The 16,101-nt window shown below is 44.2% G+C and overlaps 1 protein-coding gene across 2 annotated transcripts in view; it reads left to right on the top strand.

Moving 5' to 3' along the window:
- The window catches only part of LOC138949397 (pre-mRNA-splicing factor ATP-dependent RNA helicase DHX16-like), a 28,011-nt gene extending 13,135 nt beyond the window's left edge, over positions 1–14,876 (top strand). The window contains exons 11-19 of one of the 2 annotated variants that reach the window (XM_070321210.1): positions 533–601; positions 1,261–1,392; positions 2,600–2,719; positions 4,017–4,157; positions 10,086–10,241; positions 11,597–11,790; positions 12,580–12,904; positions 13,829–14,005; positions 14,618–14,876. In XM_070321210.1, the coding sequence (XP_070177311.1) occupies positions 533–601; positions 1,261–1,392; positions 2,600–2,719; positions 4,017–4,157; positions 10,086–10,241; positions 11,597–11,790; positions 12,580–12,904; positions 13,829–14,005; positions 14,618–14,755 (1,452 nt within the window). In that variant the 3' untranslated portion in view covers positions 14,756–14,876. Of the gene's footprint in view, positions 1–532; positions 602–1,260; positions 1,393–2,599; positions 2,720–4,016; positions 4,158–10,085; positions 10,242–11,596; positions 11,791–12,579; positions 12,905–13,677; positions 13,787–13,828; positions 14,006–14,617 lie in introns of those variants that run through there. The other variant, XM_070321211.1, reaches the window with a different exon arrangement.
- Positions 14,877–16,101: the final 1,225 nt, after the last annotated feature.

Genomic DNA, 16,101 nt, shown 5'->3' with positions numbered 1-16,101 from the left:
GAAGTGCGTGTCAGAGAGATATGAATATGGATGATTTTGTAAAGAAGAATAATAAAGACTGATAAATTGCCCCTTTTTGTAAGAGCTCACTGCATTATGCGACAGCAAAACACATACACACAGTGTCACACACACACACACACACACACACACACACACACACACACACACACACACACACACACACACACACACACACACACACACTTCTGTCACTTCTCTTGCATGTCTCCCCTAGAAGTGACAAATAATTTTGATGACTAAGTTTGTCTCTGCGACTTCAACATATCAGCAGTAGACAGTTAATCATGAGGTCACCACCAGGCTTATGCGTGCCACGGTATCATATACTTGTATCATTAAGCCGATCTCTTTAAAAGTGAAAGGTTGAAAGGTTATTATCTGATCAGAATTTCAGTGTTGCTTGTATCATTTATCATGCTGTATGCGTCAGGTTGGGTCTATGAGAGAGTGCACATTTCTTTTTTCCTTTGTTTTTAACTTTATTCATTGAAAAGTTTCATTGTTTCAGTTTTTCGATGATGCTCCCATATTCCGCATCCCTGGGCGTCGCTTTCCAGTGCATATTTATTACACGAAGGTGAGGATTCTTTAATTTCTTTGCTTTCAGATGTTATAGTTCATTGATTTGGTTGGGGAGTGGGGGGGGGGGGGGGGGGTGTGTGTTTGGTCACTTTGTAGTGGGTTATGACTGAAATGTAATTTTTAGTTTTTTTGAATTATATTTAACTGATTTTTGTTGGGCAAAAAATGACCATTTTAGAACATTTTGCCTCACACTGGCAGTTGAGGATCTGTGAATACATATACCCACATTTTCTGGGCACTCTCCAGTCTACCCAGCTAGGAAAGGGTACCTGACCCTATTCAGGGCTGGGAAGGCAAAGGCAGCGGGGGAGAGGAGATGGGCACCGCCCTCATAAAGCTGACCCCTGGAAAGGTTGAGATCTAACATCTCACTCCCCTATGATCAAATATGGTTCTGGGAATACCTTTATCTGTACCTTTTTATTGTATGTAAGGATAACTTATGGGGGTGTTCGGACACTGAGGCGAGTCTGCACAAAGTTGACTCTGGGAAATAAATCCCTCGCCGAACGTGGGGATCGAACCCACCCCGATAGAGACAACTGGTTTTGAAGCCATCGTCGCTACCGACTGAGCTTTTTCCCCCGGGCCTTTATGGGAAAGGAATGATATTTGTGCCGTCTGGGATGACTTGGACTTGTGTTGTTGCAGGCGCCAGAAGCGGACTATCTGGACGCGGCAGTGGTGTCTGTGCTGCAGATCCACGTCTCTCAGCCCCCAGGGGACGTCCTGGTCTTTCTCACCGGGCAGGAAGAGATTGAAACAGCCAACGAAATGCTGCTGGTGGGTAGAACGGGACTTTTAGTTAGCCGTAAAGATACCTTCCTCAACAGCTGGGCTGCTTTCCGTGCAGGGTTGGGATTTTTGTGTGATTTAATTATGAACTGACGTAATAACGATAGCAGTGCCAACCACAGGAATTGTTGCTGTCCACACTTTACATATTAACTATGAATAAAACCATACTATTTGAACATCCAAAAACGTGACAATCAACTAACAACAACATGTATTAGCCACATCTGTGTTGATCTGCAAATTACCCCCCGCGGGTTAGGGGGAAGAATTTACCCCATGCTCCCCAGCATGTCGTAAGAGGCGACTAACGGATTCTGTTTCTCCTTTTACCCTTGTTAAATGTTTCTTGTATAGAATATAGTCAATTTTTGTAAAGATTTTAGTCAAGCAGTATGTAAGAAATGTTAAGTCCTTTGTACTGGAAACTTGCATTCTCCCAGTAAGGTCATATATTGTACTACGTTGCAAGCCCCTGGAGCAATGTTTTGATTAGTGCTTTTGTGAACAAGAAACAATTGACAAGTGGCTCTATCCCATCTCCCCCCTTTCCCCGTCGCGATATAACCCCCCCGTGGTTGAAAACGACGTTAAACACCAAATAAAGAAAGAACTGAAAATTTAATTCAGTAAAAGAAAAGTCCAGCTTTGTACAGGAAGCAGCCATGCCGTTGATTTTGATTTTGATATGTGTCCAAGTGAAAATATGCTCTTGTCCCATGTCATAGCCTGGGCAGATCTGTGCCGATTCTCATGATGCTTTAGATAAGAGGGAAGGTTTATTTAAACACTGTTTTTTAAATCAGACAAATTGGCGAAGTTTTTTTTTCTTTTTTCATAACTCCCATGGACAGAAGTTGATTTGCACGTTTTTGCTGCGTATTTGTATGGTAGTAGTTAGTACCCAGCTAGCTCATGAATCACAAGGTCTTTAGCACATATCAGACAAATTGGCGAAGTTTTTTTTTCTTTTTTCATAACTCCCATGGACAGAAGTTGATTTGCACGTTTTTGCTGCGTATTTGTATGGTAGTAGTTAGTACCCAGCTAGCTCATGAATCACAAGGTCTTTAGCACATATTATTTGATAATCTTAGTGCATACACACACAAAGGGGGGCTTTGTTTATTATTAATATTGTGTTTAGTGTAAAATAAATATTGCATTTTCCTCATGTGTTTTGTGGGTGTGACAGGAGCGAACGAGAAAGCTGGGATCCAAGATCCGAGAGCTGATCATCTCGCCGATCTACTCCACCCTGCCCTCCGACCTCCAGGCCAAGATCTTTGAACCCACGCCCCCTGGGGCCAGAAAGGTCAGAATCTTGTCAGAAAGACTGTAAGAGAGTGCTTGTTAGTACAGTGGTACCTGCCATGTGTGGCCCCTCCGATGAGAGGACACCTCCCTTAAAAGGACACCTTCGGTTGTCCCTTTTTCTATTATCTCTACCGAAATATACCTGTCATGACAGGCCACCTGCACTGTAGGGACACTGTTGGCCGGGCCCAAGGGTGTCCTTTCATCACAGGTACCACTGTATAGGAGTCAAGAATATTTGCATACAAGCACTCTCTTACTGTGTTTCGTCTTTCTTCGTGCACCTCCTTCATCATTTTCCCGGTTTTCTTTTTCTGTGGATCGTGTGTCTACTTTCTGGCTTACTTTAGTCCCGTCAGCAACCCCCATTCCCCTGGGGTATAAAAGACTTCTCTTTTTGGCTCACGTAAGTGTAGCCTATGCGATGCTAACTTTTGTCTGTCTGTGCGTGTGTATGTGTGTGGTAGAAACTTTAACATTTGACTGAACACCGAAATACTAATTTTACCTGGTTATTATCCAAGCAACAGCTTCAAAGTATTGAAGCAATGATCAACATTTCGTCGGCACGTATGTAGTTAAAGTGTGTATCCAAAGAAAACGGGTGGTGGGGGGTTTTGGGGGGGGGGGGGGGGGGGTAAAAACAGGTGACTGGTTTGTGTCGTGTGTGGTATGTAGACCAGGTCAGGGGTCAAGGTTAAGTCAGATCGCGTGAAGGATTGTGGTATAGATACAGTTCTCACCCAGCTGCTGTTTGCCGATTCGGGGAAGACGATTTCACATTGTTCGGTTTCGTAGCCCCAGAAAAATAGATAAAGAAGATACTAAAGGAGATTTCCTGCAGGTTGATCTGCACAGCGTGTTTCCAGTGTGTGCGCGAGGAAGCGCTGTCGAAAGCGCAGTGTCGATCTGGCAGTCGTGTCCCCGTAAGTAGGCTACAGACAGACAGATCTAGATCTAGTGTAGACAGATCTAGATCTAGTGTCTCCCACTCTTGCACCTTGTCACCTCTGCTTACTGTGTGTGTGTGTGTGTGTGTGTATGTGTGACGGAGTGAATGAGTTTGTGTTACTGTTTGTCGATTTCTTACGGGAGCCTTGAAGGCTTCGCCTTTTGTCTCTTTTGGTTCCCTCATCAGCGTTTCTGTTGCTATTGGGATTTTGATGGGGCGGGGGAGCTAACTCCGCGCCCAGCCTTCCTACTTTCACACCCAGACTTAGGACAGAGGGTTTCATTGGTGTGGATATTTCTCTGACCTTGTCACACATCTAAGTATTGGGCTGTGTCTGTTTTAGGTTGTCCTGGCAACCAACATTGCAGAAACATCGCTGACCATCGACGGGATTGTGTACGTCATTGACCCGGGATTCTCCAAGCAGAAAAGTTACAACGCTCGCACCGGCATGGAGTCTCTGGTTGTCACTCCCATCTCCAAGGTAACAGCTCACAGCACTAAGCTTTTGGATTGTATTACAGTGGAACACCCCTTTGAAACTCCCCCCCCCCCCCCTGCCCCACCCCACCTCCATTTCAGATTCCCTCCCTTTTAAGACCTTGTAGATTTTCTGTTCATAACCTCTGTAAATGTACCCCCATTTTGAGGACCCCCTCCTTTTCAAGATCTGATTTTCACACATTTTTAAGAACCCCCAGTTTAAGGTTCCCTCCCTTTTAAGAATTTGTTTCTTCAGATTTTCTGTTCATAGTATCTTTAAATTTACATCTATATTAAGACTCCCTCTTTTTAAAGATAGGATTTTTCCACATTTTTGTAGACCCCTCAATTACAGACTCCCTACATTTTAAGACTTTTTTCTTCAGATTTTCTGTTCATAGAATCAATCTGTAAATTTACTCCCATTTTCAGACTCCCTCCTTGTTAAGACCTGATTTTCTCAGATTTTTGAAGGTCTTAAAAGATGAATTCCTCTGTATCTAATAGAAAAATTCCGTTGTAGGCTGATAACAGGGCTGACAATAAGTCAGTTTACACAGTAATTACATATACCGTAAAATCCATAGCAAACGCCCAGTATCTAGCAAACGCCCACCCCCCACTTTTGGCCAAAAGTTGTGCAGAGGGGTCTCTACCTAGCAAACGCCCACCGCGATTTAAAAAAAAAAAAAAAAGTGTTAAGACAGTCGGCCCCCTTTATCTACGATTGGTGCACACTGTTCGATGGTTCTCCTTTTGGGGGGATACAATTACGTCATGTCCCACAGTGAAGTCGTTCAGTGACGTTTTTTAATGAGTGTTTAACACTTCTCTCGTTGACAAGCACTTGCCTTCTATGTTCAGCCATGCCAAAGCGCAAATCCTATTCAGTGACACACAAACCAAAAGGGGTATATACCTAGCAAACGCCCACCCCCTGCTTTTACCCGAATTATGTGCGGAGGGGGGGTGGGCGTTTGCTAGGGATTTTACGGTAACATTGAAAACACTTTCATTTGTACGTCAATCAGAGACGACACAGACCTACATTTACAATCATCACCTCAGCTTCTTTTACTCATTTAAATTGCAGTAAGGTGCAGAAGAAAAATACCGCGAGTAATTTTCATGTCAATTAACACTTTCTACCCCACCTATGTTGACCAAGTTTTTTTTAGCCGAGACCAGCTGTGCTGTAGCAGGTCACTCAGAATTGTAGTAAATGTGTAGTAACTGTGTATCAACACGCTGGAATGCAGGCGTTCGATGGACGTTACAGGAAGCGACTGAAGCTAACAGTCTGAGCGGATATATCCGTACCGGGTCAGATAGAGCCATATGAGTGGGTACGGATATATCCGTACCTGGGAGACAATGAGTTCAACATGTGATATATTCCGAGGCAGCTGATTGGCGTCTCAGTTCATGCACCTAAATAATTAGTGTAAAGACTAATTGCTGAGCTGCACTACTTGTGGTAGTTTTCAGGGCACTGTCAGTCTGGTATGGAAGTACAGCAGTCCCTCTCATGAACGGACACCCTTGGGCCATAGCAAAACTGTCCGTACATTGCAGGTGTCCGGTCACGGGAGGGGTGACCACACCACCCCCTCCCCCATACACTCACACAGAGACACACAAACAACATGATTGAGTCTATGCTAATCACTTCTTGTGGCTACTAAACAATAAACTCCTAATACTTCTTTAAACGTTCTGGAAAAATGATTTGTATGAAAAGTGTTGAAAAGAAGAGATAAAATAAATCCTCAAGGCAGTAAACACACTCACCATGCACTGACATACGAAAGCAGCCACACAAACACAGCACAGAGGAGCGTGTGCAGATGCTTTGCAAGAATAAGCTTGAAACCCAGTTTGAATAAATAGCAGCAGATAGAGCTGCATGTCATAATCATGTAATTTATTTTCATCTTGTCTGGCTTTATTGACTGCATGCCGATCATGTGGCATGGCAGTGACTTTTCACTCTTCAGTCGGAAATACACTGTACATAACACAGCTCCCACTCTCCCTCACTAATGCCTACCCCAAGCCGTGACAATTGAAAATTGTGTGGAAGAGTACACCTCTCTATTTCTCTCCAATGCTCTTCCTGCTGACATGCAGTGACACCGGACACCCCACAGAGTTTAGCCAGCTACCCCTCCACAACCCCCCCGCCTCCCTCTCTCTCTCACTCCCTCCAGCCATGTACTGTTGGGCTGTGGCCAGAGAGGTCAGCTCCAACTGTTCACTCAGAGCAAAACCAGTTGACTGTGTCGTAACTTTTGACACAGCAAGACAACTGAAGGGTTCACAGATTAGGCAACCGACTCACTGGTCAAGGCTGAGGGGAAACAAGAGTATCTTGTCAATGAAAGAGGTTACACACAGACACACGATGCTGAGATCTGTGGCCAGTTTTTTTACTCATTTTCGCTCGGGACCTTCATCGACTGTGGTTTCTGTTGTTTACGTCCAACAGACAAGAATAAAGAGCACAGTGCAGTTTCATGTTGGCATCTTCGCATGTACTCCACTCCTGACCAAAACTACCCCCCCCCCCCCCCCCTCCTGATGGGTACAGGTGCACTCAAGTTACCAGTGACTGTCGTCACGCCATTGCGGCTGTGATCTTTGCACCAAGAGCCGGACTGCTCTGTTATCGATTTTGTTGTGGTGAAAATTTGACGATGGAGCTGTCCGTACATTGGAGGTATGACCTGCTGTTGGGACCGAAAATGAGTGTCCGTGTCCACGTTTTGCAGGTGTCCGTTTAAGGGGGGGCAAATATAGAAGGAAAACACTCCGTGCCGAGCAAATGTGTCCGTACATGTCAGGTGTCCGCTCACGCCGGGGGCCGTACATTGCAGGGACTGCTGTACTTTAATTGAATCAGAAGGTAGTGCTGCATTCCATGAGTTATTTGATTTTGCAAAGTGGCTTAATGATATATACAACACCGATATATGCACAGGCTAGCAATGACCGATATATGCACAGGCTAGCAATGACCTTTACGCCTCATTTTTATATTTAGTCAAGTTTTGACTAAATATTTTAACATCGAGGGGGAATCGAAACGAGGGTCGTGGTGTATGTGCGTGTGTGCGTGTGTGTGTGTAGAGCGATTCAGACTAAACTACTGGACCGATCTTTATGAAATTTGACATGAGAGTTCCTGGGTATGAAATCCCCGAACGTTTTTTTCATTTTTTTGATAAATGTCTTTGATGACGTCATATCCGGCTTTTCGTGAAAGTCACGCCCTCATTTTTCAACCAAATTGGTTGACATTTTGGTCAAGTAATCTTCGACAAAGCCCGGACTACGGTATTGCATTTCAGCTTGGTGGCTTAAAAATTAATTAATGACTTTGGTCATTAAAAATCTGAAAATTGTAAATAAAAATAAAAATTTATAAAACGATCCAAATTTACGTTTATCTTATTCTCCATCATTTGCTGATTCCAAAAACATATAAATATGTTATATTCGGATTAAAAACAAGCTCTGAAAATTAAATATATAAAAATTATTATCAAAATTAAATTGTCCAAATCAATTTAAAAACACTTTCATCTTATTCCTTGTCGGTTCCTGATTCCAAAAACATATAGATATGATATGTTTGGATTAAAAACACGCTCAGAAAGTTAAAACAAAGAGAGGTACAGAAAAGCGTGCTATCCTTCTTAGCGCAACTACTACCCCGCTCTTCTTGTCAATTTCACTGCCTTTGCCATGAGCGGTGGACTGACGATGCTACGAGAATACGGTCTTGCTGAAAAATGGCATTGCGTTCAGTTTCATTCTGTGAGTTCGACAGCTACTTGACTAAATATTGTATTTTCGCCTTACGCGACTTGTTTTGATATGACAAAGTCACCAAGAGAAACTTTGTTCTCCAAATTCTTTGTCAGTTTCTGTGAGACTTGCAGGAGAAACAACAGAATTTTTACGTGACGCCATTATTCTTAATTACTCACATTATGACGTCTTTTGGAACTTTGTTTCGCTTTTGACTTCTGAGGATTTACTTTGGAAGAGGGGTTGAGGTCAAGAAGGGACGTGTGGGTTTGCTTAATCTGTGTCTGTTGTCATTTTAATCATGATTTTAATCATTCATTCGCTTGCGGCTTTGTGGCAGGCGGTAAAAAAAATCAGCCAGATAAGTTTTTGACTCACATGCGAAGCAAAAGTGAGTCTATGTACTCACCCGAGTCGTCCGTCCGGACGTCCGGACGTCCGTCCGGACGTCCGGACGTCCGTCCGTCCGGAAAACTTTAACGTTGGATATTTCTTGGACACTATTCAGTCTATCAGTACCAAATTTGGCAAGATGGTGTATGATGACAAGGCGCCAAAAAACATACATGGCATCTTGACCTTGCTTCAAGGTCAAGGTCGCAGGGGCCATAAATGTTGTCTAAAAAACAGCTATTTTTCACATTTTTCCCATTTTCTCTGAAGTTTTTGAGATTGAATACCTCACCTATATATGATATATAGGGCAAAGTAAGCCCCATCTTTTGATACCAGTTTGGTTTACCTTGTTTCAAGGTCAAGGTCACAGGAGCTCTTCAAAGTTGGATTGTATACATATTTTGAAGTGACCTTGACCCTGAACTATGGAAGATAACTGTTTCAAACTTAAAAATTATGTGGGGCACATGTTATGCTTTCATCATGAGACACATTTGGTCACATATGATCAAGGTCAAGGTCACTTTGACCCTTATGAAATGTGACCAAAATAAGGTAGTGAACCACTAAAAGTGACCATATCTCATGGTAGAAAGAGCCAATAAGCACCATTGTACTTCCTATGTCTTGAATTAACAGCTTTGTGTTGCATGACCTTGGATGACCTTCACCTTGGGTCAAGGTCACATGTATTTTGGTAGGAAAAATGTGTAAAGCAGTTCTTAGTGTATGATGTCATTGCTAGGTTTAGTTATTTGACCTTGACCCTGAAGGTCAAGGTCATGTAAAGGTCAAGGTCAAGCATGTGAGTCGTATGGGCTTTGCCCTTCTTGTTGTTATTGACTCACATGCGAAGCAAAAGTGAGTCTATGTACTCACCCGAGTCGTCCGTCCGTCCGTCCCCCCCGTCCGGCCGGCCGGCCGTCTGGAAAACTTTAACGTTGGATATTTCTTGGACACTATTCAGTCTATCAGTACCAAATTTGGCAAGATGGTGTATGATGACAAGGCCCCAAAAAACATACATAGCATCTTGACCTTGCTTCAAGGTCAAGGTCGCAGGGGCCATAAATGTTGTCTAAAAAACAGCTATTTTTCACATTTTTTCCATTTTCTCTGAAGTTTTTGAGATTGAATACCTCACCTATATATGATATATAGGGCAAAGTAAGCCCCATCTTTTGATACCAGTTTGGTTTACCTTGCTTCAAGGTCAAGGTCACAGGAGCTCTTCAAAGTTGGATTATATACATATTTTGAAGTGACCTTGACCCTGAACTATGGAAGATAACTGTTTCAAACTTAAAAATTATGTGGGGCACATGTTATGCTTTCATCATGAGACACATTTGGTCACATATGATCAAGGTCAAGGTCACTTTGACCCTTATGAAATGTGACCAAAATAAGGTAGTGAACCACTAAAAGTGACCATATCTCATGGTAGAAAGAGCCAATAAGCACCATTGTACTTCCTATGTCTTGAATTAACAGCTTTGTGTTGCATGACCTTGGATGACCTTCACCTTGGGTCAAGGTCACATGTATTTTGGTAGGAAAAATGTGTAAAGCAGTTCTTAGTGTATGATGTCATTGCTAGGTTTAGCTGAAGGTCAAGGTCATGTAAAGGTCAAGGTCAAGCATGTGAGTCGTATGGGCTTTGCCCTTCTTGTTTGATTTTGTGTCTTTTGTCTTTAAATCTGTTTGTTTGTCGATTCAGGCATCGTCCAATCAGCGAGCGGGGAGGGCGGGGCGAGTGTCGGCGGGCAAGTGTTTCCGACTGTACACAGCCTGGGCCTACAAGAACGAGCTGGAGGACAACACCGTGCCCGAGATACAGAGAACCAACCTGGGAAACGTCGTTCTGCTCTTGAAGGTAAGACACCTCACCTTTGAGAGAACGAAGAAGAAGAAAAAACAAGTCGCGTAAGGCGAAAATACAACATTTAGTCAAGCTCAGTCGAACTCACAGAATGAAACTGAACGCATTGCATTTTTTCCGCAAGACCTGTCCACCGCTCGTGGCAAAGGCAGTGACATTAACAATCCAGAAAAGCGCGGTAGCGGTTGCGCTGAGGAGGATAGCACGCTTTTCTATATCTCTATTCTTTTTAACTTTCTGAACGTGTTTTTAATCCAAACATATCATATCTATATGTTTTTGGAATCAGGAACGGACAAGGATTAAGATGAAATTGTTTTTAAATCGATTTCGGAAATTAAATTTTAATCATAATTTTTATATTTTTAATTTTCAGAGCTTGTTTTTAATCCAAATATAACATACTTATATGTTTTTGGAATCAGAAAATGATGAAGAATACGATAAATGTAATTTTGGATCGTTTTATAAAAAAATAATTTTAATTACAATTTTCAGATTTTTAATGACCAAAGTCATTAATTAATTTTTAAGCCTCCAAGCTGAAATGCAATACCAAAGTCCGGCCTTCGTCGAAGATTGCTTGGCCAAAATTTCAATCAATTTTATTGAAAAATGAGGGTGTGACAGTGCCGCCTCAACTTTTACAAAAAGCCGGATATGACGTCATCAAAAGTATTTATCGAAAAAATGAAAAAAACGTCCGGGGATATCATTCCCAGCAACTCTCATGTCAAATTTCATAAAGATCGGTCCAGTAGTTTGGTCTGGTGTGTTTTCTTTTTATTTTAATGAAAGAGGAAAAGCTATATTTTCTTTGTGTGTGTGTGTGTGTGTGTGTGTGGGCGGGGATATAGCTCAGTTGGTAGCACGCTGGATTTGTATTCAGTTGGCCGCTGTCAGCGTGAGTTCGATCCCAGCTTCGGCGGAAATTTATTTCAGAGTCAACTTTGTGTGCAGACTCTCTTCGGTGTCCGAACCCTCCCCCCGTGTACACTACATTGGGTGTGCACGTTAAAGATCCCACGATTGACAAAAGGGTCTTTCCTGGCAAAATTGCTTAGGCACAGTTAATAATTGTCTACCTATACCCGTGTGACTTGGAATAATAGGCCGTGAAAGGTAAATATGCGCCGAAATGGCTGCAATCTACTGGCCGTATAAAATTTCATCTCACACGGCATCACTGCAGAGCGCTTAGAACTGTACCCACGGAATATGCGCGATATAAGCGTCATTGATTGATTGATTGATTGATTTTGTGCCTGTTAGTTTCTCCACCAATTCTTGCGACTCTGAACGAAAGCTTCACACATAACTATACACACGTTAACTTGTCTTGCACCCAGTCGCTGGGCATCAACGACCTGATCAACTTTGACTTCATGGACCCTCCTCCCCACGAGACGCTGGTGCTGGCGCTGGAACAGCTGTACGCGCTGGGCGCACTCAACCACCAGGGGGAGCTGACCAAGCTGGGGCGACGTATGGCCGAGTTCCCCTGCGACCCCATGATGTCCAAGATGATCCTCGCCTCCGAAAGGTCAGTTGCTTAATTTTGTCTAGTGTTACATTGTGGTGTGACACTGTGATATGGTGTGAATGTGTGAGCATGGTATGTCATTGTAATGCATGAGGTATTAATGCGAGTGTGGAGCAACATTGTTATCAATATTTGAGTGTGGTGTGACCATGTTTTACACACTATGATGCACAAGAGGATCCTCGCCTCAGAATACAGTGGAACCCCCCTTTTAAGACCCCCATATTAAGACTCCCTCTTTTTTAAGACCTTGTTTTCTCAGACTTTCTGTTCATAACCTCTGTAAAATTATCTCCATTTTAAGACTCCCTCTTTTTTAAGACCTTGTTTTCTCAGACTTTCTGTTCATAACCTCTGTAAAATTATCTCCATTTTAAGACTCCCTCCTTTTTAAGACCTGAGTTTTGGAGATTTGTTTAGGTCTAAAAATGGAGGTTCCACTGTAGTGAATCACGGATGTAATGCAGTGTGACAGAGTGATCAATTTGTGCTGTGAATGTGATGTAATGCAGTGTGACAGAGTGATCAATTTGTGCTGTGAATGTGATGTAATGCAGTGTGACAGAGTGATCAATTTGTGCTGTGAATGTGATGTAATGCAGTGTGACAGAGTGATCAATTTGTGCTGTGAATGTGATGTAATGCAGTGTGACAGAGTGATCAATTTGTGCTGTGAATGTGTTTTACACTCCATGAAATCCAAAGATAATTTATGACAAAGGCAAGTCATTGAGTATTTGCTCTTCTTTTCTGTATTTACATAAGAAGTATCACTGTGTTTGCTTCCAGGTACAAGTGCTCCAAAGAGATCATCACCATCGCCGCCATGCTGTCGGTCAACAACGCCATTTACTACCGACCCAAAGACAAGATCGTGCACGCGGACACGGCCAGGCAGAACTTCTTCCGACCGGGCGGCGACCACTTGACCTTGCTCAACGTCTTCGAGCAGTGGGCTGAGACAGACTTCTCCACTCAGTGGTGTTTCGAGAACTTTGTGCAACACCGGTCCATGAAGCGAGCGAGAGACGTACGCGACCAGCTGGAGGGGCTGCTGGAGAGAGTGGAGATCCCCGTCGTGTCCAGTCCTGGTGATACTATCGCCATCAGAAAGGTGAGAGGGTGGTTGCGTGTGTTGGGGGGGGGGGGGGGGGCTGTGTGTGTTGGGAATGTGGGGATCCTCTTTGTGTCCAGTTCTGAAAGGTGGGGAGGGCTTGGGGACAGGGTTGTGGGTGTGGGTGGGTGGATGGGTTGATTGATGTGATCATGTGTTTGTGTGGTTGTTTGGGTGTGTGTGTTTGTGTATGTGAGTGTGAATTTGGTGTGTATTTGGGTGGCTGGCTGGCTGGGTATATGGGTGTGTGTGAGTGTATTTGGCTGGCTGGCTGGCTGGGTATGTGGCTGTGTGTGTGTGTGTGTGTGTGTGTGTGTGTGTGTGTGTATTTGTGTGTGTGTGTGTGTGTGTGTGTGTGTGTGTGTGTGTTCGTGAGTTAGTGTGTCGGCTTGTTTTAGAAAGTGATACCAATCCTGGAGAAGCTGTAGCTATAAGGAAGGTGTACTAATGTATGTGTGTTTGTGTCTGTCTGTTCATCTGTGTGTTTGTTGAGCTACCCTTCACAGGCACGTGAAATCATAACTATATTTCCCATGTCTCACACCGGCCATCACAGCCAGGTACTTTTACCTCACAGGCACGTGAAATCATAACTATATTTCCCATGTCTCACACCGGCCATCACAGCCGGGTACTTTTACCTCACAGTCAGATTGAGTAAAGTGGGTCACTACACGACCGTGAAACAAGAGTTAACTGAATAAGACTTTTTAAATTTATTTTTATTTGCTATTCTTCACAGGCTGGTGAATTTTTGCTCACATGTTATTCAGGCCATCACAGCAGGGTACTTTTACCACACAGCAAGGCTGATCAAGGGGGGGTGGATTAATACAAAACGTTGATACAAAAAGAAAGAAAATCAGACTTTGACTCTCTTTCACAGGCCCATGAAATGATAAACTTTGCACACATCTATTTCAGGCCATCACAGCAGGGTACTTCTACCACACGGCACGGCTGACCAAGGGGGGTCAGTACAAGACGGTCAAGCACCAGCAGACGGTCATGGTGCACCCCAACTCCAGTCTCTTTGAGGAACATCCTCGCTGGCTCGTCTACTACGAGCTGGTCTTCACCACCAAGGAGTTCATGAGACAGGTCAGATATACTTACTTATTTACTTCCTTTGGCCCTTCCCCCCCATCCGAGTATGGGCTATTGACAACATTTAGAGGTCAGACACACACTCTGGTATGTTTCTTCTCATGTAGAGCCAGTGTGGCACAGTGGTTAGAGCGCTTGCCAATCATGCAGGAAAATCCTCCTTTTAAGAACAACCCCCCCCCCCCCCCCCCCCCCCTTAAGATCTCCACTTTTTCCATTTAAGACTTCCTCCATTATTTGTTTGATTTTCTGTTGATAGCCCCTGTCAATTTATCTCTATTTTAAGACTCACGCCTTTTTTCGAGGTGGGGTTCTACTGTTTAAGTGCACCATGTTTGTTGCAGACAGCAAAGGTAGATAACTAGCTAAAGGTGGCACATTATTGTGTTATAGTGATACGGTTGCTATAGTGACGCTGTGGTTATTGCAGACGATCCAGATAGAGAACCTGTGGCTGCTAAAGGTGGCGCCACATTATGGTGATTTGGTTGCTATAGTAACGCTGTGATTGTTGCAGACGATCGAGATAGCGAACCAGTGGCTGCTAGAGGTGGCGCCACATTATGGTGATATGATTGCTATAGTAACACACTGTGTTTGTTGCAGACGATCGAGATAGAGAACCTGTGGCTGCTGGAAGTGGCGCCACACTACTACCGTGCCAAGGATCTGGAGGATGGCTCGGGGAAGAAGATGCCGAAGATGCTCGGCAAAGCCAAGGAAGACCTGACACGCAAATACTGACACCTTGTTACCAGGGTTACCACCTGGTGTTTCTAAGACAACCGGCACAGGCAAGGGAAGACCTGAATGCAAATACTGACACCTAGTTGCCATGGTTACCACCTGGTGTTTCTAAGACAACCGGCACAGGCAAGGGAAGACCTGAATGCAAATACTGACACCTAGTTGCCATGGTTACCACCTGGTGTTTCTAAGACAACCGGCAAAGGCAAGGGAAGACCTGAATGCAAATACTGACACCTAGTTGCCATGGTTACCACCTGGTGTTTCTTCTTCTTCTTCTTCTTCTTCTTGGCGTTCGCAGAGGTTACACAATCAGTCCAGCACTGGTGATAAATGTTGTCGTTTTCTCCAACTCCTGTCGACTGCCGTATAGTTTGGTCTGCAAGGGAGTTGGTGACGGCCACACTTCTTTTCGTTCCTCATCTAGTAAGGGACATCGCTGTAAGATATGTTCCGCTGTTTGGTCCTCTTGACCGCAGGCACAGGTTGGTGATGGCGCCAGCTTGAACTTTCGGTTCATGTGAGCATTGAGCCTGTTGTGGCCAGTACGCAGCCTGATGAGGTTGACTTGCTGCTCTCTGGACATTGTGTGGTAGTCATCTCTGTTTGTCCTTGGCCTCATCAATGCCTTGATGATTGTCTTCTGCTCACAAAAGCTGACACTGTTTTCAGGTTGGTCTTCCACGGCTCCTTCTTTTGCCAGCTCATCTGCCCTTTCATTTCCTGGTATCCCACAGTGTGCTGGTATCCACTGGAGGACAACTCTTCTGGTTTGTCTGACCATCTGTAATGCTTTGGCCAGCTGTGGGAGTTTGTCGTTCTCTAGGGCCTGAAGGACTGAAAGGGCGTCCGAGAGGAAGACAACTTGGTAGCAAGGGTCTGCGGAGTCCTGAACGAAGGAGGCGGCCTGCATGAGAGCTTCTGCTTCTGCTTTATAGTTTGTGCAGTGTTTGCCAGTGGCAACGCTGGATGTAGCTGTATGTCCCCCAGGGAACTGGATGAGAATGCCTGCACCTCCATTGAGCACGGCGTTAGTTGCTGATCCATCGGTGTATACATGGATCCACGCCTCTTTTGGGTACTGTTCGTCGATCAGGGCTAAGGTGAGTGCCTGTCGAGCTGTGTCATTCTGATCTTCTCCTGAGGTAACATGTGGAACACTGGTGCAGATCTGGATGCCTGGTTTCTCTGTTGCCTTGGGGGTTTCCTCTTCTTCTTGAGTCAGAGGTAGAGTGTTCTGTGGAAGGACTTCCCTGTACTGTCGAGAAAGTCTCTTGCTCTCGTGTACAAAACTGCTCCGTTTAAGCCGGTTCTTGGTGAGGTTGCTCAGTCTGTGCTTCATG

This window comes from Littorina saxatilis, linkage group LG15 (assembly GCF_037325665.1).
Source record: "Littorina saxatilis isolate snail1 linkage group LG15, US_GU_Lsax_2.0, whole genome shotgun sequence".
Taxonomy (NCBI): Eukaryota; Metazoa; Mollusca; class Gastropoda; order Littorinimorpha; family Littorinidae; genus Littorina; species Littorina saxatilis.
The sequence above is the reverse complement of the archived record's forward strand: the minus strand, read 5'-3'. Positions and strand labels throughout refer to the sequence as shown.